The sequence below is a fragment of the Natator depressus genome, chromosome 1, assembly GCF_965152275.1.
Source record: "Natator depressus isolate rNatDep1 chromosome 1, rNatDep2.hap1, whole genome shotgun sequence".
NCBI classification, from domain to species: Eukaryota; Metazoa; Chordata; order Testudines; family Cheloniidae; genus Natator; species Natator depressus.
In genome coordinates, this window is record NC_134234.1 from 150844804 (window position 1) to 150866309 (window position 21506).

The 21506-nt window shown below is 47.4% G+C and overlaps 1 protein-coding gene across 6 annotated transcripts in view; it reads right to left on the reverse strand.

The window, feature by feature from the left end:
* BCOR (BCL6 corepressor) overlaps positions 1-21288 on the reverse strand; it is a 66962-nt gene extending 45674 nt beyond the window's left edge. For 3 of the 6 annotated variants that reach the window (XM_074968942.1, XM_074968914.1, XM_074968922.1), the window contains exons 1-2: positions 21149-21286; positions 735-864 (exon numbers count right to left, since the gene is read on the reverse strand). In XM_074968942.1, the coding sequence (XP_074825043.1) occupies positions 735-820 (86 nt within the window). In that variant the 5' untranslated portion in view covers positions 821-864; positions 21149-21286. Of the gene's footprint in view, positions 1-734; positions 865-21148 lie in introns of all 6 variants that reach the window. The other 3 variants (XM_074968932.1, XM_074968905.1, XM_074968951.1) reach the window with 2 other exon arrangements.
* Between the last annotated feature and the right edge of the window lie 218 nt (positions 21289-21506).

Genomic DNA, 21506 nt, shown 5'->3' on the forward strand with positions numbered 1-21506 from the left:
ACAAAGAAGAAAGTCGTTTAAAAACAGAGGAGGAGTGGGGAAGAAACAGGAAAATGTTATTGTTTTTAAAAAAAAAAAAAAATCACAAAACTTGGCAGGGCTACTCAAAGCTAAGTGTAGTCTCTGAAAGTACTGGTGAGGCTTATTGTTTTTAAATAAACTAGATTTCAAGTTAGTGGTGTTCCTTTAGCCATAGAGTCCACTTGGAAAATATGTATTAAGAAGCATAACTAAGATTCTTGAATTAATAGTAGTAGGAGAAAAAAAATAACATATGGTATGACAATAAGGAATCCAGTACCTAGATAAAAAGGACATTGTTTCGATTTTTAATCACTGGGCAAGCCATTTGTTTTAAGGCACTGAGAGGCAAATCAGATGGGACTGGCATGCCTAGCATTTAGAGTTAAAAAAAGAGTATGTATTTGGATTAATACTCCTTCATATGAATGAAAAAATAAATTAAGTGTAAAAGTGCATTTAAAGGCTGCTTAGGGGAGTAATATTTTTTTTAAAGGGCGCTACTGCTTCACTGAACCAGGTGCCTGTTAAACAGTAAATCATGGACTGGTCTACTGCTGTCACGCACGTGTCTTTTTTCCCTCCTAATGCTGGCCTGATGTCGATGCAAGAAGGCAGCTATCTACTCGGGCATTAGGAAAGCGAATGAACTCTGAAATCTCACATCACAGAATCTCAGCGTGGTTTAACTTGCCAGAAGCTTAAATATTTACCTGTCTTCATTAATTCCACACATGCGGACCCTTTCATTGCTCATCCAGCTATGAACGTTGCCATACAGGGGAGTTGCAGAAAGCATGTCGTCGTCTTAAAAGCGCTGCTTTTTCTTCAGGGTTTTATATTCTAGTAAAACAAAAGTTAAGAAGATTGGTCTAGGAGGAAGTGCAAACAGCACAGTGAAGCAGCCAGCCAGCCAGCCAGCCTCCCTCCGTGTAATTAATAATGAATGCAGGATTGGTGTGGGGAGTGAGCTGCCTACGCTAAACGCTAAGCGACAGCTACCCTGCAATAAAGGAGCAAATTGAGGGCATTTATAGGTCAGAGGAGATGGATCTTTTCCCTCGTGCACAGCCACAAAATTAAGAATCATTCCAGGCTATCGACAATTTAAAAAAAAAAAAAAAGTTTCTTCAATGCATTTAATTTGAACTGAGAAACAATTCGGCTGGCAAAGTCTACACTGATCCCCAAAAGTGCTCCATGCACCTTATGTACACCCAAATAAGGAGAGATTCTGCGCGCTGGATAGTGCGTTTTAAACTGGGGAGGAAAAAAAATCTACGTTAGGAATACACAAGAGCAGAAAGTGCATTACAACAACAAGTATATACCTTCTATATCACCCACCCTACTAACTACTGAGAAAGCTCGTACGGTACGAGTTAAACTGAAGAGACGCTTCTGCGGAACGGAGCTAAAGGAAAACTCCCTTCTAACGTTTGCACATGGGTTAAAAATAGCAAGTGGGTTGCTGAGCTCCCCACCCCTTGATTTGATTAAGCACCAAACCCTGATGGCTTTTGCATTGGAGCTGCTGCGACTGCTTTCAGTAATTCAAATGACTCCTGCTTACTCCAGGGAAAGGAATCATTAGCAGGCTCGCTGGAGGAGTATTAGCAGCCCGAGAGGATAGGCGCGGTGTGGTGCAGCAGCAAAGGCAGGTGAAAGGTAACCGGATTGTCGCGTCTAGCGACGGAGGGGGAAATGCCTTTTCTTCCTTTCTTCCCTTTCTAATGCCATCGCCACCCCCATTAAATTCTAGTTTGCTGCATGAGTGAAGTGTCAGGACAAGCTGCGTTTTATTAACAGGATTATCGCGGCGCATGATTTATTCCAGTGCAGGATTTTAATTGCTCTTTGGAGGTTGAGTCGTTTCTTTTGACTGAGCTTCAGCCTGCATCCTGCTGTTAAATGCTGGGTTAATAAGTAGGGGGAGACTGTAATGCACAGGATATCCCTCAGCTCTTCCTCTCTTACAAAAATAGAGTCCTTCAAACGGGAGGCACGACATTCTTTTTACACATGCAGACAAGCCAGTAATGGATGGTTGACCATGGGGAATTTAATCCATAACGTTTCCCAGAGCATATATGCTTCTCGAGTAAACTCATTTCCTTTGTCCGAGTCCACGATATGCAAATGATTACTTTGCTATTTAATGGGGAAGAACTCCAGATTATGTGTTTAACACACAACACTTCACACCCGTTCAGAGAGATTCAGGAAATAAAACGGCAGGAAAGCCCCGTGTTCTCAAACATTTTTTTCCTCCTTTCCTTAGAGAAGTCTTTTGTGTAAAGCCCTATGCCTGGAACAAATGTATATTAATGAAATAGCATGTTTCCCCTCCTCCCTCCAGAACTGTTAGCTTTCAATAATGAAGTCCACAAAACCTGCAGTGAGGACACAAAAATCTGTAGAGATTAGATAGCGCACTATCATTCAAAAGGAGTTATTTCACTGGAAAGACGGTTTCTGGACAGATTTACTGGTTTCCAGATGCACGGCTCGTAATGTTTTCAATAGAGCAGCAGCATGGAGAGTGTGATTTAGGGTTTTACAGACGGTTAGTAGCCGCCCCGTGCGCTGCCTCATCTGTAAGGAATGGACACAAAGTCCAAATAGATATGGCTGTGTGTAAAGGGGCCCACTGCTCTCCCTTTTTTAAACGGAGGGCACGAAAGGCAGACTGATATTACTCATTAGCGGAACTGCTAATGCTCCTCGTTTCCTCACTGGAAGTGTATCATTAACATCAGCTGCGGTGCCTGAATTAAAGCCTGTCAAGCCCCTGCCATTTGCAAAGAATGAAATACTAAAAATTACGTTCGCGGCTTCAAGGTTCACTCGCTGGATCCGGCAAGACGAGAGATCAAACTCAAAGGGCCCAATAATAAGGCAGCCAACGCCCGAAGTATTTAAAAAGCACACCCTACTTTTCGACTGCAAGCCAAGAACCTCCCCTCATCCCCCAGCTGCACGAAGTTTGCCTGAGGCCGAGGTGTCTGTGCCGGCAGGCTGCGTGCGGCTGGAAGCACAGACCTGCTACTGAGCGCTTGCAAAGAAATATGTTGCAATCCCCTCTCCAAAGCACCACTGCAGTCCCCTGAGTGAGCGAAGACACGTCCCCCGCGCGCGCACACACTCGTTTCGCGTGTGCAGCTGAGCAGCTTCTAGAGGGCGTGCAATATTAATGCCCTCTAACAGGGCTACACTGATCCCAGTTATCCTTTCGGAGCGGAGGGGGGAGGCGGTGGCTTGGCGATCGCTTTCGGGGTCGCGCTGTGCTGTGGATACGTACGTGTGTATGTATTTATAATCGCCGCCCTGATGAACTTTTTGTGAACTGTTTAAAAGTGGAGGTCTGTTGAACAAACAGCGGCGCCACTGCCAGCCATAATTTCATTGCAACAAGCAAGAGACTTTAACTCTTCCGACTCCTTTTTTCCCTCTGCGGACAAGGGGTCGCAAGATGAAGGAGGGTGACCCACCGCCCTCGGGGATGGCGCTCCCCTCAGCGATACAAATAATCCACCTCCCCCCAACACCCCATTATCAGCAGGCAAATCCCTCTCTGTCGCTTCCACCAACCTTGAAGCATTTAATGCGCAAGGGGGGAGAGGGAGCTCCTGCCCTCCATTTACAGCGGGTCCGCCACCCTCCCCGCAGGGAGAGGGAGAAACGCGGCTCCTTTGGTATTTTCCTCCGCGGATGGCCCCGATCTCTAGCCTGGAGCGTTCGCGGCCGCGCTCCAGAACACAGAACTGTACGTGTGTGACTACGGCCAGGGCAATAAAGGACGCGTTTAAACCCTTGCCCGCCCAACTCGGATCCAGTTTCCCCGAAACATCCACACCACGGCCGGCTATTTCCAAGCTGGTTTATCCAGTCCGGAGTCAGTCGGTGCGAGACCCCGCCGCCTCCGCACGAGAGCCAGCGCTGCAGCTGCTGCCATGCCGCTCTCGCGTACGTACCAGCACGTACCGGAAAGCCCGTTCCCCTCGGGGGCAGGAATTACCGATCGCTGCTCCGCCAACTCCTCGGAAACTAGCCTGCTACCGGGGTTGCCCAGCAGAATTCAGCCTCATGTGAGACAGGGTGGAATTTCCTCCTGGAGGTGTCTGGCGGGTCGAGCCCTTTGGTGCTATATATAGAGCGTGATACACACGCAATGTCAGAGCACTGCCGGCGAGTGAAAAGCACTTAAAAACACTAACCTGGCTCCTTTTTTCTCTTGCCCCCTTCCCCTCACTGCCAGGCAGCCTGAGACGGCAGCGCTGGTGCCCGGAACACCCAGTCCTCGGCGCTCTCCGCACGCAGCCAGAGCTCCGCGATGCAGAGACAGGCACAGACACACACAGCGCTGTTTGGGCATTTGATTAAAAAAGGGAAACGTTTGGGTCTCCCTCGCAACGTCAACAGACTTTTGGCAGCCATTGACGCCAGCAGCAGCAAAGTTTTGTTAACACACTCCTGGCTTGGAAACTAGAAAAACCCGATGCCGGGGGCCAGCGGACGCCGCCGCTCATTCTTGCCTCTTGGGCAGGGAAGCCAGTGTAAAGTGGTAGCGCCTTGCCCCTCCCCCCGACTTCCCTTGAGTCACTATTGTGAGGACGTCTTCTTGATTAGGAACAAGTGGAAAAGGTGAAAGCGGGGTAAGGAAAGGAGAGGACGCCCGGCTGGGGACTAGCAGCTGCAGAGAGCCAGGAAGGGGAGAGAATGCAGCGGCGCACGAGTTCCCTTTTGGCGCCTTTACTCTTTCCACCTCCAGCTCCTTCTGGCAGCTCGCCAGTTTCCACTGCAAAAGCCACAGACCCACCCTCAGTGGGACTGCAGGCGGCTAGAAAGCTTCATGGGTTAAAGTCTGCAAGTAATGTAGTAAGCAAGTGGCACCGACAGAGCAAGAGGTAGTTAAACAAACAATCTGACCTTCGGAAATGAAAATAGTGCAATAAATTACCCCGTCCTGATTGTCTCCAGGCCACTGGAATGATCCTTTCTAGGTCTGTGAAAATCCCTAAGAGAAGTGAAAAGGGATTGGGGATTCATAGCAACCGACTTCGATTAGACCAAACTGTTCAGCCGGACTTTGATTTATAGAGCAGGACTCCTACAGTATTTAGAAGCCTAAATACGGACAGCTGCTTGTAAAAGTGGTTAGCCACCTCCTTTCTCTTATACCTATGGCTAACATATTTACAAGTTATACAATTACCGACACCAGTGTTAGAAATTACTTTAAAGACACCATATTGCACATTTTGATACCGAGTGTACAGCTTTGGCAGCGGCGGTCCAATATTAGACCAGCGGCTAAAGGGGAGGGTTTTTTTAACGAAAAAATACCCGAGGTATATTTTGAAAGATCTACACAGCATCACTGATTTGACACACATTTTGCAAGCCAGGCTAGGAAGCAGCAGGCTAAGTAGCCGCCGCATGGATCTGGGGATTAGAAAAAGAAGTTTGACCTTTACCCGTGACGTGTGGCATTTCATTTAACCATAAAGCTAAGTACAAATGTGCCAGCTAGGTCTCTAAACCGATTTAAAATACATATTGAGTCATGCATAACACTAGTGCATTTCGGTTTAAGAAACACACACACGAGGGTCGGTGTCTATTTTAAGATTTTAAAACAACCTCTTTCCTCTGCGTGTTGACTCCTCTTTCCTGCCGAGGCTCCCACACAGTCACGTGTAGCGAGGCTATCAGGACTTTCTACAGTGTAAACAAAACGCGGCGGAGCCATCTGAGGGCAGTCAGAGCTGCTGCTCGGCATCAGCTACATTGGGAAGAGGACGGGGACAGGGGTGCGCCCAGAGGGACTCCACCCACAGACAGACAGACAGACGCTGCAGCCGCGGGAGGGGGAAGTGGGGAGGCAGAGATGACTGTGGCCTCTGTCTGCGGCTCTCCAGCTGCCAGCGATTGGATTCGCGGGGGAGGGCCGCAAAGGGCAAGCCCCCGGCCCTGGGGCCGACAGGGAGGATCAAAGCGGGGGAGGGAGAGGAGGCATTAGACACTAGGGGGCCGAGGAGGGTGTTTCCCACTGAGGCGAAGGATACGAGGGCCGGCCGGGGACACGGGGCAGGAAGGCAACGAAGACTTCAATCCCTCCCCATTCACGGCCAAGCACTGTCCCTCCATGCCTGGCCCAGTGACGATTCCCTGCCCCGTGTGGGAGCCCTCCCGCACACACCCCTCTCTCCGCCTCGGTGCGTGATCAGGGGCGCGGACAGGGGACGCTTCACCGCCAGACGCTCCCGGGAGGACGCAGAGCAGCAGCGCTCGGTTCACGTGCGGCGGCTCCGCTCGGTCTCTCTCGCGCGTCCGAGCCTGCCACAGAAAGTAACTCCGCGGCGCGGCCCCGCTCTCTCCCCCCGTCCAGCCCCCAGCAGCTGCCTACGCTACCAGGCGAAGCGGTGCCGAGCTCTCACCGCCATTTGCAAACAAAAGTTTTAAATTAATGATAAACCTGGGATCGGAGGAAGGGCGGCGGAGAGGAGGCCAACGAGGGAAAGTTAAAATGGCTGGCGAGCCTTCAAATAACCCTGGCCGTCTCGCCCACGTACGCGACAGAGTCCCAGCCTTCCCTGCCAGCGCTGATCCGCTGGGGAACCACCCCACCTATTTTAGGGAGAACCCCCCCCGGCACATGGGGCTGGGAAGGGAGCACCCGGCTCACTTTGGTGAGTTCACAGAGGTGCCGGCGTCTGCAGGTTAATTAGATCTGCTTCAGCGTGGGGCACATGCTTGACCCCCCACACACACACACTGAAATACATCGAGGAGGTGGGGGGAAAGGAGGATATTTTATTTGCTGAAGCAGAGACACGGCTGGCACCCAAGCTGGGGTTGCTTAGGGTGAAGAGGGGCCTTGACACAGGGGAGCTGACCCTCCCCGGGCCACCCTGGGAGAGTGTTAGAAGGGTCACCACTGAAACGTGTACTTGGCAAGCGGTGAGTGGCGACACCAGTTCCATTGCGCTTCTACATCTCTCCCCCCGCCCCCGCCACACATTTCCCTTGTGTGAATGGCGGAGCTGAAGCGGAAAAGGCTTTGGCTTCACGGGGGGGGGGAAGGGGAGGGGGTGTTCTAGAGTATAAATCGCGAAGGGCAGCTTCGCATTTCATCCTGCCACTTCTCCAGCAGCGACATTAATAACGCCCCCTCCTCCTCCTCCGGGGAGGAGATGAGCGGGGGGGAGAGGTAGCTAGGCGGACATGCTTGCCAGAGAAGGCAGCTCCTGCACCATACGCCACAGAGCCACTAGATCTAAACCCCTTTTATCGATGGCCCTTAGCCACAGTCTTGCCCCCCTTTCCAAGCGATAGTTTAGGCTCCCTCTGTCACCGACCCCCTCGTCTGCATCTCTTACTTCCTAGACCGTCCGCGCCATTTTAGAGAGACACAGAGGAGCGAGGGTTTCCGCTGCTGCTGCCGCCAGAGACAACAGGCAGCAGCCAAGCCTGAGCTGCGCAGAAGGAGCAGCAGGAGAGAGATAGATACAGCCGGCCTGGCACAAATGTGCATTTCAGGTAATTAAGCGAACGTTGCATCCGCCGAGCGGAGTCTCGGGGAGAAGGGAGAGCGCGCAGGGCCGGGCTCCCTCACCCCATTAACCCTTCAGAGTCCTTACAGATCAGGAGCTTTCCATGTTGGGTTGATTTAGGATGGCTATTGCTTTTAAGAACAAACAAACACACACCTTTAGCCACCTTTCCCTCCACACACACGGCTGGCTTTGGCCACGCTCGCTGTGCACATCTAACTCAGCTCCCTGAACAAACGCGTTTTCCATCCCACCCTTCCCACTTATTTTGCCGACAGGAAACTTCAGGTTGGAAAAAAAAATACCCCTACACATTGAATAGATAAGTCCGCCTGTTTCTGTGAGAACCGAGCGAAATGGTGCACTCATTTCCGCAGCATTATCTGGCTATAAATACCACCGTTCCGGGCCCCTTCTCCTCCCCACACGGCACCCCCTGCTAGAATGATTAATGGGACATACGCCCTTGGTTTTCCTCTGACCGCCCCTGATCCACGTTGCTTTCTCTCGCCGTCACCAGCTCACGCTGTACCGTACGGTGGGGGAGCACCCCCCTGACCCCCCGCAGTATCCACAGGGGACGTTAGCAGATATTGATCACGGACGAGTTGATTTTGCATAATTGTGGCTGACAGTGCCTGTGGTTCCCTCATTTACGGAGCAACAGCTTTGAGAGGCTGATTGATTAGGAGCAGCCCCCTCCCCCCCTTTCCCCAGACAGACACACAACCTATCACCAGGAGGAGGCAGTTTGAAGGCGATTCTCTCCGGAGAGTAAAGCAGCTACTCATTATACAGCAAATGGCCGGCGCGCCGGCAGCGAGATATTAAACTTGCTCCTCTGTTTAACGTTTTATCTAGCTTAACTAGCCTGAGATCCTTCTGCTCCCCGCAGGACTTTGTCTATGCAGCAAGGTTTGCTTGGAGGGAGAGGGGCGGGGGACTCAACTGCACCGTTTTATACACAAGATGGACAGTTATATTCAGCGATCATTTAAGAAAAGCGCTTGGGAAGTTGGAGCGGCTTACAAACAACTCAGTCGGCTTATGCTTAGCAATACTTGAAGAGTACCACCCCGTCTCAAAATACATATAGTGTTTACAGTGCGAATGTTTCCCCCTCCTGGGAAATACTTTCCGAGTACTTCTGAAAATCACGGAACATTTTAGACAGCAGTTATAAACAAGCAGCTGCGCGCACGTCTATAGGTTTCTACATAACTACTGGTCCCAAACCCTCACATCATCTTCTCCAGACCGTTTAAAGAAACAGTTATCCTATAGAGAGCAGGTAGGCATGTGCCAGTCATCTGATTTTAAGACTCTTCTTCAAACAGCAGAATCGTAATTTTATTACGTGAATCCGAAAGTTACTGTAAAAGCAAAGCCAGGCTTTCTATACAAAGTTTTGCGATGTTCCTCTGGGTTAATACCCCACAGTTGTAGGAAGACTCACACAGACATCGGTCGTACAGGGAAACACTAAGGACCATTGCAATCTCTGCTTTTTCGTCTTAGAACTCGGCACCAAAACAAAACACTGAAGCAACTGCTATGCAGATGGGCGGCTATGAATTTTTGCTGCTGCTTAGAGCTTTAATTACTCGCTCTTGATCCGTGGGACTACAGCACTACACCGCCAAGGTTAAAATGCCCTGAACAGCTCTGAGCAGATGTGAGCGAGTTGGCAGACGCGCAAATGAGGTCTGCCTCTAAGCACGATAACAAGTGACTAATACATTGCATATCTCTGAAAGAAAATTATTTTTCTCTAATTTGCATTAGCTTTTTTTAAAGCCAGCGACAGTCCCTCCGCAGAGGCAACACTATAATCCTGGAAATACTGCTCCGTGACTTTAAAAGATTTGGAAGAAGGAAGAGAGTGCCAGTATTTTGGCGACGTAGACTTGTTTATCTTTCCGCCTTAGCTTCAAGGCGAAACTAGTTTCGCAAGCAATGTTCCTACAGAAATGGCATACGTCATATGAAAGATTAATTTATAGCATTGACGCTAAGATTATTGAATTACTATTGGAGTAATTTCCACCGTCAATAGCACAACGTTATTCATAAAGACTCAACAGCATAAGAAGAAAAAAAAGGGAGACTGAAGATAGATAATAAAGGTAGTCACCCTTAAACAAAAATTATACCCACTGTGTGAAATTAAGTCTTTCTAGAGAGTTCCAGGCCAAAGGAAAATAGATTTTAGAGGTTACTTTGTGTGTAAAAACATAACGATTCTCTGTTGCAGTTAAAACTACCTAATTTGAAAATACAGGCCAGATCCTACAGTTCTTAATCATACAAAACTCCATCTGACTTTTGGGAGACTTCCATAAAGGCTGCGGGCTGAGTTTGGATACATAAGGAAACCTGAAGGACAGACAGAAATAGGTAGTGAATTTCTCTTCAAGTTTCAAAGGCCTTTGTTTTAAGAGCAATAGCCTGATCAATTACTGTCTCATTTTTACTTGTTTGGAGCTGTTTTTGACCAAGAATCTTACACACCTTCCTGACAACAACATACAGTCTAGTTGAGCTGAGAATGCCTACAACTGATCTCAGAATAACAACTTTGTTTTACAGCAGCACGTGCATTAAAAATAAACAATGCAATTCAGCATATTGTTTTTGAGAAATGCTGTCCAAGTTGGAGTCATCTCACATCGTCAGCTCAGTCTAAGGGAAATTCAGAACATCATCCTCCCATGTGTACAATCCCCTGCACCACAGGGCCTGCTTTTCTTCTCAGGGAATGCAACGGGAACTTTGCTATTGCCTTCAATAGGATCTGGCCCGGTATATGCAAATTTCAGCACTTCCAGGAAAGGGAGCACGGCTTAGTAGCCAACATATTTTTTTGCCAAATTCCGAGCTGGTTTAGACTCCAAAGCAGCCCGCTGTTGTCAGTGCGTTTGCCCTTGCTGACGGCCAGGGCAGAATTTGACCTTTAGACTCTCTCTCAAGTCTAACAAAAGGAATTGAAGTCATATCTATAGTCTCTTGTTTTAGAGAGACCCTCCACTCCAGGAAGAGCTTTTCCCCTACAGGTGTATTACTCAACTGCGATATCCGGGGGTCTGTCTGAAATTTAGCCCAGGTCCGTGCACACAAGTTGTGATGAGAAAAATCACACCTCTCGCGAACTATTACATTAAAAAGCAACCCCCCCCCCCAGCTCATTAGTTCTTAATCCGCGCGGCCGCTATCTGTGCGAGCGCTCTGCCGCGCTACTGCTGCCTGCATAGTGAGAGCTTTGTTGTAGGTGCCGAAGAGGCGCGGGCTACTCGCGCTCCAACAGCTGTCACATTATTTGCACTAGCTGTAAACAGCCTTCACATTCCCCCCCCCCCCCCCACCGCATAGTTAAATCCAGACTAACAATCCACAGTTCGAGATCAAACCAACAACAGCAGCATTGTGTCTGCCTTCAGTGCTGTAGCATCAACTACTGCAGCTGGTTTAGTCCAAACAAGGAACCCCCTCTACCCCACTCCTACTGTGGAGAGAACTCTGTTTGTTTCATCCGATTTTTCGAACAGAATCTTGCTGCTGTCCGATACAGTGGAGTTCCTTTATTAATTTCCCCACCAGACGATATTTCGGTTTTTCTCCAAACTCGAGACAGACCAAGCACGCGCGCGCGCGCACACACACACACTCTTCTCCTTGATAATAAAGTTTTGTCACAACTTCAATTGTTTCTGATTTCCCGTCACAAGAAGCCCCAGAGTACAGCTGCAGCTTTGACTTTCTCGTGTAAAGTACACCGTGCCCCTCACTATGTCTAGGTCATTGTAGCTTTTGGAAGCTTAAGGCCCCTTGTTCTGCTGCAGAAATGTCACGACTGAATGGATACCAGTAACTGCCCCCATAGGGGTGAGGACAAGTTTCCTTTATTTTGTATTAAACTTACTTTCCATAATCGTCAGTATCGGTGAAAATTGCACCCCAGCTCGTCTTTAATTAAGTATAAACCTCACTTTATGACTTAAGATATTTTTGTTATAAAGTTTCCCCATCATTAAGGCCTATAGTAAGGAACAATCCGCTTTAGCTGCATTACAATACCGAATCTACATAATGGACCATTCCAGATGGCTTTGCTCAGGTTGATATCCCCAGTGAGTTTCTGGAGTGAGTAAAGTAACTACGATTAGATTTTAAGATATTGAGTCAAATCTGTTTGCCTCTAGTTTGACATAGCAAATGAAACGGGCTGTGCGTCATACTTACATGACTACCCTTGGGTTTCCTGCACCCTTCCACCTCCCTCTTGCTTTGAGCTCTGCACATTTATTGATTATCCCACAATGGACATCCCTTATTGTCCCAAACACTTGAACAGAAGAAGTACTTTATTTTCTATCTCCATATATCCAGTTAAAATAAACGGTCACTTCTATTGATTCCACTCAAGTCTTAATGTTTCTAAACTGAACCTTAAATCATGCACGTGCAGTTTCTCTTTTCCTACTTTAAAAATCTACTATTCTGATGCAAATCAAACGTTCCTTGTGAAATACTCTGTACAATAATTAAACAGCAGGTTAGCTATAAGTTGCCTGCTCTTTCATTGATTACACTTGTGCTAGTATCTCTCCCATTCTGTGCAAATTTTCTGTTGCGAAGGGAAAGGTGGAGATTTCGCTAGAACTGACAAAGTATATCTTCTCCCTTTAATTTATTCTTGGCTAAATTATGTATGATTAATTGGAATGTATATCTTTACAGAAATGTTTAACAGTAAGCGTATTCGCCTAAGAGTTTTAAAATAGATTAAATTTGATAAAGAGACTATGAGAGCCGGCACGGAAATGCACAATATATAGCTTTGTGACCGGCTGCAAGAAAAGACTGACGATTTTTTGTTTTGTTTTAAAGAGCATTTTCATCTCGGCCCAAGTATTGCTAAAGGTTAACGTTTCTCAAGGCAGGCACAGTGGCTACTACTGACGTGGTAGGTCTGCACTGAACTTCCCAACCAGTTTTCCCTGTAAATTATTCCAATAGGTATTTGCAGGTTGGTGGCATCGACTATTCATTGCCTGTACGGAGCTAAGAATCTGCTTGCCTGGTAAAACCCATTGCTAACAAAACAATGTCAGCAAAGGCTGCAACACATTCTTGTGAGAGACCAGCGATTCGTGCCTACTGAAGCTCTTTCAGCACAAAGGCTTTTAGAGGAAGAAGAGAGAGAGGGAGGGAGGGAGGGAGAGCTCTCGTGTTTCAGGGCTGCTGTCCCCTGGGAACGAAGAACCAAGTGTAGCTTCAATCAAATGCTCACTTCTCCTCCGGGAGCTCAGTCGGAAACCTGATCTCACTAGCTTATGCCTGCCTCCCTGCATATAGGCTTGCTTTCCTTTCATACCAGCAATTTGTATAAAGAGGAGAGCCAATACAGTTTATTGAAAATGCGATCTCATAGTAACGGGTTCTTTCTATAGCTAAAATAAAACAACCTTGAAATGTCTGCTCAGGAGGGCCCTTTCCTCTCTCCCCACCTCACTAACTTACGGGGAAAGTGATAGTTTAAAACTTACATTTCACATATTTTCTTCCCGACTGGATCTTCCGACTTCAGCTACCAACAGCTACTTTTTAATGGGCCCTTTTAACGTCAAGTCACATAGCCATTATAGTGTTTACCATTAAACACATTACATCTCTTTTTTTAAAAAAGGCAGGTGTATTTTGGGTCAGCATTAGCTGAAATCTACCTCAAACATGCCTAGGCCAACCTTCCACTCAGGCCCTCTGGCCAAGCTGCGGGAGCTCAGACCTTGCCCATCCTCCCGCAAAGATGTAGGCCTTGGGGAGGATGTGCTAAAACGGCTGAAGCAAACGTTGGCCACACATATGGTAGGTCACAATTCACTGGACCAGAAGAAGTGGAGAAATGAGGAGAAGACCACTTCCTGCTGCATAGTACTGTTCTGAGCTACCGAATTGCTTTGGCTGGAATTGGGACGTCTTATTTCCCCTGATTTTATATCCAGGCAGACCTTGGAAAGGGAAGGTATATGGGGCTGTTTTGAGTACCAAATGGATACCTCTATGGTTAATTGTGCTAATGAAGCCCCTACGTAAACCTGTAAAGTGTTTTGATTGATATATTTGGGGATGTATGTAAAAGGTATTGCTTCCTGAGGGGCCAATTAAATTTGACCCTAACAATGTATAATGGCTGGGAGTGACATGTTAAAAGTAGTTCCCACAATGAGGGCTAATACATTTGGATACAGGGATGAATGAGGTAGGGAGATTCAGAGTGCAGTGTGTGTGCCTGCACACAAACACTTCTGTTCACAACTATTTTAGTAAGCACACTATGGTACCCAGATTATAGGTGATTTTAAATACCCTCCTAAATGTTCAATAGTATGACTCTAAAAACATGTTACTGTCTGTTTTAGCAATAATATGTGCATTAAAAGGTCCCTAGGTCTATGAATTTAGATTCTATAGCACCAGTGGGTGGATTAAGGAACCCTGGTGGTACCTATCCAAAGTCCTAAACTATCACATGGAAGATGTTTGGGTCACAGCAGCAGCAGATCTTCCAGTGAAAATGGATTTCTCTCTGTCCCTTCTAATACCACTCAAAAGTTTTCTGAGAATTCAAAGCAATACTGAGAATCTGCCTCTCAATCCTTAATTCACTTCCGTGTGTCTATATGCTGCAGCATTAAAAGAAAACACAGATTAACATCAGCTAATATCCGACCTTAGCAGAGGAAGTACAACTAACCAAATATAAAACTGGATGAATTTAATTCTTTCCTCCTTCCCTTTGGTGCACAAAAGAAACCCCCACACAGGTAGTGTTTTTGTTTGGGTATTAGTTCTAACACAAAGCATGAACCTAGATGTAATTTTAATGTTTTCTTAGTTATTTAGGTAAAATGTCTATACGGTTTAGCTCCTATGCCATAGAACTACTGAGTGGTTGGACTTATACAAAAATATGAAAACATTCCTGATGATGTGTGAATGCAAACATCAATCACTTTGGAGTACTCATTTGTTCAATTGTCCCATTGTCTGGACTTTTAAAACTAAGAACACAAGCCTAAGTATTTTGTGGTATAAAGTTATTTAAAGGCAAGGGTCACTAGGTGATACATTCCAGAGTATTTTAAATGAACACTTAGGGTAAGAGTTTAATCTATTTTAAAAATTGTGACAGAACTCTTACAAGTAACTGCTAAATGGAAGTATTGACATACTTATACCATACTAAAATACATTGAGACATCTGTAAAGTGAATGACAGCATATAGCTTTGTTATGTTATTGCAGTTTTCAGTGGCATGGGAGTTCTACATGTTTGCTAAGCATAGTTTAAGGGAAAAGTTAATTTATGGCCTACTAGATAGAGCACTGGACCTAGGCTCTAATCTTGTCTCTTCCATTAATCTGCTGGGTGAGCTTGGGCAAACCACTTCACCTCTCTCCTACCTCAGTTTCCCCAACTGTAAAATGGGGATAAGGATACTGACCTTTTTGTAAAGCGCTTTGAGATCTACTTATAAAACACACTATATAAGAGCTAGATATTATTAAAAGTGATCTTGCTGATATTAAATTAAGGTGATAAAACTTGCATGAAGTACTTATTGGTGTGAGTGCTGAGGTAGAGTGGAACTTTTAACCTACTCTCTTTTCTAAGGGTCATGCTCAACTCTATACAAAGAATTTCCAGTGTAGTTGGTGGAGTCTGTACTTTCTACTTCAATTGTCCTATCCAAATAAAGCTTGTGTGTGTGTGTTTACTGTCACACTAACAAAACAAAATCACAAAAGGGTTTGGGGGAGGAGATTAAAAAAAGCAAGGATTTTATTATACAATTTAAAAAAAAAAAGGTAACAATCCTTACATGAAATAGAATTGGCATATATACTTTCACTCAGAACTGGGCATTTACGTTCCACTTTCTAAGAATATGTATTTGTTAAAGGGACTAGCAATGTAAATATCTTTCCCCTCCAAGTTTCAGATTCTTAAACTCTACCTTACACTTTAACAGGTCTTTTAGTTTGTACCTAGACAATAAATTTAGTTTAATTTAGCTTCCGGTCTTTAATTTTAACAGGTCTCCTCTCTGCATGCAAATCAATATGGCAATTACCATCTAAAAGCTCGCCCAGCCCCAGGTCAATGTAAATTGATCATTGTCCGCCTTCCACAAAATAACACCAGGAGTCTGTGGTGCATAATGAGATTATACTGGAAACTGTCTTTCAGATCACAAATTATATTTTATGCTGTCAGGGTCTTCTCCAAGCGGACTTCCTTGCATGCCTAATCACAGGGCACCAAATCTATTAATGTATAAAGGTAAATTTCATACAGAAAAATAGCACCAAAATAAGCCCTACATCATCTTAGTATGCTAGTTTGCTATTTCTAAATATATATGTGGGCAGGTAGTAATGAAAAAATATTAACTCGTCCCACTGGTAAAAAATAGTTTGAAAAATCTTAATACTAGTTGAAGGTTGTTTTGTTGTCCGGCAAAAAGAAAAAATAGAAGCGCCTTCTGCAAATTAACAGAACTTCTCTCAGGGAAATATTTTCTGTGAGCTGGTGGCCTTCTTGCTTTCTGTCCCTAACTAGTCAACTCATCCATTAAAAGGTGCTACACATGACAGAGAAACCCTTGTGAAACATTCATTAACTTCTGCTTGAAAGATCGTTCGAGCTAAAGGTTCAAGTCCTGACAGCCGAACAGGTCTGAGGGAAAGGTCGATTCAGAGTAATACTCCATATCAGCCTCTTCGGTGAAAGGACACAAGGATTACATGTAGCCAGTGCTGCTCACGGACAAGGGAACTCCCCCTGTCTGCAGATGAGGCCTCCTCTGCCTCTCATTATACACACACGGGGAGAGCTTTTCGATGTAGTTAAAAGGGGTTAGTCTGGCTCGCTGGAAGGAATCTACTTGATCTCTGAGTGGTTAGATTACTGCAAAAAGCAAGAAGCATAACATTCATTCTAGCTACCATTCATTTTTAAACAACCTCAGTTTAAGGAGGAAGTATTAAGCCTGCTGTTCAAAGGCCCACACTAAAATGTGCTATAGATGTAGACGTAAGAGACAGTATCACATGTCATCCGTGTAATGAAGTGTATTGCACTATCCAAGTCCTACAAACAGATAGCTGAGTGGCCTTTTGTGTACATCAGCCAACATTAAAAGGCTTGAGTAAAACAGGAATTAACTCCCTTGTCAATGAAATTACAATATTTTACACCCCCACTACCAGGAGCAAGATGAGGCCTTTAGACTGAATTAGGCCTTTAACCACTCAATTTTCAAAGTCTTATGGTTCTTTGGAAGACAAAAAAGTCACCGATTTTCATTCCTATAATTTAGACTTTAGTGTGGGTATTGTTTAATTTTTTTTTAATGGCAGCCTTACATTTTTTATGTCCACAAATTAAGGACCAATGTGATTTAAACCTTGTGTATTGTTTTTCAATCCTAGGACTAACCAAAATTCTCCATCGGTGATTCTACCCAATCCTCTAAACACTAGCTTAGAATGGCTATGAACCGTCCTGATTTTTTTAAAAAAGCCCCTGTTTATGAAGAAAGTGAACTGTTTTGGGCAGGGTTGTTATGAAATTTGCCAAATCGCAAGGCGTCTATAGATGAGGATCGCATCCTGGTACTGAAGGATAGGGACTCAGTGTGCACAGCACTCTAGGCTGTGTCCACCAGGCTAATATAGACCCCAGAAATATATTAATAACCACTCACTACACTGCAGTTTGGGCCCTCAGTTCTCATATGTTAAGTACTTCTTTAACATTGGAATAACCTCAGAAGAGATCTGTGTGGTTTATTACGAGGTTATTTCAGTTCAGTCTCCAGATTCTTGGCTTGGTTTTCATGGGCTCTTTTTGTGGTGGTGGGCGGAGGGGAGGGGGAGGGGAGAAGAAGGAAATTCTGTAGGGTCTATTGGTACTCGTCTCTATTAGATATGCAACCAATCTACCGTTTCCGGTGTTGCTTCTATCTAATTAGAGATGTATTTAGATGTGAAGTGTAAATAAACGCTGAGCTGCCTGCTGCCCTGGCTCCGCGCTGACTCCTCGGGAATATTTCCAATAAGGCTGGAGCGCCCTGAGCCAGGGCTCAAACAAAGAGGAATGAGGATGGTCTGCGCTGCAGGCAAATCCAACACAAACCAGCTTTTATCTACGGCTCTGGAGCCTTAACTCCTTTTAATCTGCACCGCATAGGCTTACACAACACGGTCGCCTGTATTCCACTGACAACGTCTTATTACAAAAGGAAAACCCATACGCCACTCAAAGTAACCCAAACAGGAACGCAAGCCTTAGTCCCTGTTTGCCTTTTCGGGCCACGAGGTATGACCCTCCCTGTGAAGTCCGCTGTGCTTCAAAACAACCTGAGGTAGGTTTGCCTGCCTTTCCGTGTATACATTAAACAAACCGAGGGCAGCCCGGTGCTATAAAACAAAGTCGACTCCCTCCCCACCCCCAGGTCATTAGGGCTCCGGGGTGGGAGGGGAGAAGTTGATCCGATCTGAAAAGCTCTCGCGGAAACTCGCTTTCCTTTCGGTATTCGCCCGGAGTGGTTGTGAATCTCCGCTGTGGGTTTTCCATCGTGACCCGGGGGAGGGGGGCGGAGAGAAGAGATGGGGAAACACGAACTGCGTGCTTCGCTCGCTCGCTCGCGGGGCCCCTTGCACGCCAGGCTCAGCCTTTGTGCGCCCCTCTGTGTTTGTCTGGCCCCGCACCAATCTGACACGGGGTTAACGCGCTCCTCAGAGTTTCTAAACAGAGGAAACTTCTGGGAACGAAATAATCTGGCACTCGCCTCGTAAACTCTTTTCCTGTTGTGGGAAACAGCTCTTAAAATGCAATTAGATGCATGGGGTAAGCCCACGATCCACAGCGCTGCCCCTTTTCCCTCCGGGCTCCTTCCAATCGCTTCTCGGGTTCTTTTAACTACACCAGCTATCTAGATTTTCCTCATCTTTAAGGGTTAACAAAAAATACCGCGTTGACCTTTTCCTCTCGGTCTCCCCCACTCTCCCTTTCAGGCTCCGGTTCTTGAGCTCGCAGGGAGCCTGAACGGCTGTCTAGACCGATCTATCACAGACGGACAAACAATACCAGGAGAAGCCCTTTCCCGGTCCCTCAGCCTCCGCCACTCACCTTAGAAATGGCGAAGGAAATAAAGAAACAGTGTCCGCAACATAATCCTTCACTGTACATGTGTAGCCTTCAAAACAGCCCACCTTCATGCCTGACAAATAGGATTTTGTCTGCTCTTTTAGCATTTGCTACGATACACACTTTTTCTATTCCACGACCATAACATTTAGCTCAAAGTGCCAGGGCCTTCCCCGCCCTTCGAGAAAGACAGGGTCAGTGTGGAAGGCAGAACAAGAACAACCCCCTCCCCCAGTGAGCAAACCTATTAACCTGAAAATTTAAATGTTTCTCAATCACGCCCTTTCACACCCATCTATAGTCAACCGAAGTGTTGCTCTGTCTCTAGCTCTCCCTAAGAGTTGCGTATTCAAGAGGGACGGTACTAGAGGTGGAGGTCCAATCCTGCAAAAAGCTGGGGAATAGCTAATGAGCTGTGCAACTCATTGATCCAGAGCATACTCTCAGTCACATATTTGTGACAGCAATTCAAAGAGCTGAACTGCAACCCCTGCCTGAACGCCCCCCGCCCCCATACACCCGCCTTCCTAATCCCCCCAAAAGCAGTTACGGTGCCCGTTGCCTTGTCTTCCTCTCAGAAAAACCGACGGCTTCCACTTAAAAACTGAAAGAAAAATTAATCCGTGTGCACAAATGCAATTGCACCGAACCTAGACAAATACATAAGCACCAACGTCTCAGTGAAGAAGCTACATTAATGGACTCGCGTGACAGAAGCAGCCAGACACGATTCTCCAAGGTTAACAGAATGTAAATGTTCTGCGATATGGGGGGGGGGGGGGGAGAGGAATGCAATTCTGTTGGCAAAGCTGAATTAAACACCCAGTAACAATTGATTTCGGTGGCTGGTGTCTGTTTCCAACGCCACGGCAAGAAATACTCAAGACTGCACTTAACACCACCTTATGGGGAGGTTTCCTCCTTTTTATCTTTGTTCCCAGATCGTACTAGTAGGGTCGGCTACGCAGCCCTTTGCCAATCCCCACTTTATAGGGAGCGATGACCTCTTCACCACGGAAAAGTTAATAAAGCCTTGAAACAACCAGGCTTCGCTACCACATTGTGGGCGGGCTAGGCTCTTTTCGTTTTTAATACAAAACACGAATGCAAAGCTGCAGGCTCCGAGGAGCAGATGAAAGCAATGAGCGGACTTTCTGCAAAAGATTCATTAGAAGAAATTAATGCTGCAACAAGCTCTGAGGCGAGACCATTAAACACAATCCCACAGTTCGTCAGTGTTACACCAGTCATTGGTTCCCCCCTCCCTTCCTCCCGCCCGCAACCTCGGATCCTACACACATCGCGGAAAGAAGAAAGGAAGGAAGAGAGAGAAAAAAAAGAGGAACGTGAAACCTTCGCAAATATCGCCCCCGGACTCGCTTCACGAACATCAAATACATGCCCCATATGCTGCGCAGACCAGCCTCGGAGTTGGCGAGGGCTTGCAGAAAATAGACCTGTCTGTCCTTCCCTGATCAGCCTTTGATAGCAAGTTCCTATCGTCCCTGTAGTTTTCTTTCCACTAAAAACTAGATTTAAAATGAATAAACTTCTACATCAGACTGGACCCCATACCAGCAATGATCCTTGAATGGGTAACCACGGTGACTGGCTCCCTTTCCTCCCGCCCCCCCCCCCCCAGCTTCAAAGAACAAAACCCCTTTGCATTCGCAAATCAACGAGAAAACCTCACGCAGCAGCTCCTTTAAAAACAGCGTTAAAAGTCCACCCTTTACCTGGCCCTGGAACAACCAGCGCCCGAAAGCCCCAGCCTCTTCCCCATGAATGTGGCTCTTCTCGCTTGGGCTTCTCCACCAGATGCACTGGCGTGGAGGGGAAGCCGAGTACGTGCCCTCCCTCTCCCCTGATTTAAAAGTGTCCCCCACCCCCTTCCCTTGGGAGCAAGCCGTGGCGGCTGCCAGAGGTGGGGCTTTCACAGCCCTTTCCAGATCGGAAAGCGAGACACGACGGGAACCCCCCACCTCCTCTTTCCTGCTGGGGCGCAGACAGAGCGCGACCGGCAGCTTCCCCTTTGCTTACCCCACCCTGCCTCCCCGGGGGCATCTTTACCAGCCAACTGCCGACAAACTTCCACTCCGCGGCACCCACGCCCGCGAGGCTCGCCCCAGGAGGCCCCACCGCCCACAGGCGGCCAGCGACGGCTGCCTGCCACCCCCTCGCCCCGCTGGGCTCGCTGCCCATTTCAGCCCTTTTGGCCCAGCCACACAGCGAGCCCTCGCCCCACGTCCCCCAGGGGAGCGCCAGGGCGGGCCGGGCCGCTCCCCAGAGCCCCGCCGGCCGCGGGGAAGGGACGCTCCGGACTCCGCGCAGCAGCGAGGTTTCGCGCAGCACTGACCTTGTGCTCCGGCAGGGAGAGCAGCAGCGCCGAGTGCGGCCGCCCGGGTCCCGGGGCTGTAGTCCCCTCCTCTCCCCGGAAGGGAAGCTCGGGCTGGGTGGATGCAAAAAGTTTGCTGCTCCCCTCCCCCTCTCTCGGGGCGTGTGTCCGCGCTGCGGCGCTGGGCTGGGGCGCTCCGTGCCGCGCGGGGGGCAGCAGCAGGGGCTGGCGGGGCAGGTGGCCGCGGCGAGGGCTACGCTGCTGCTGCTGCCTGGGCTCCGCAGCCCGCTAGGCTCACTCGGGCTGCGGGCGCTGGGCTGGCAGCGCCATGTTGCTGGCCGCTCCGGGCTGAGTGTCCCCTGCCGGCGCCGGCTGCCCT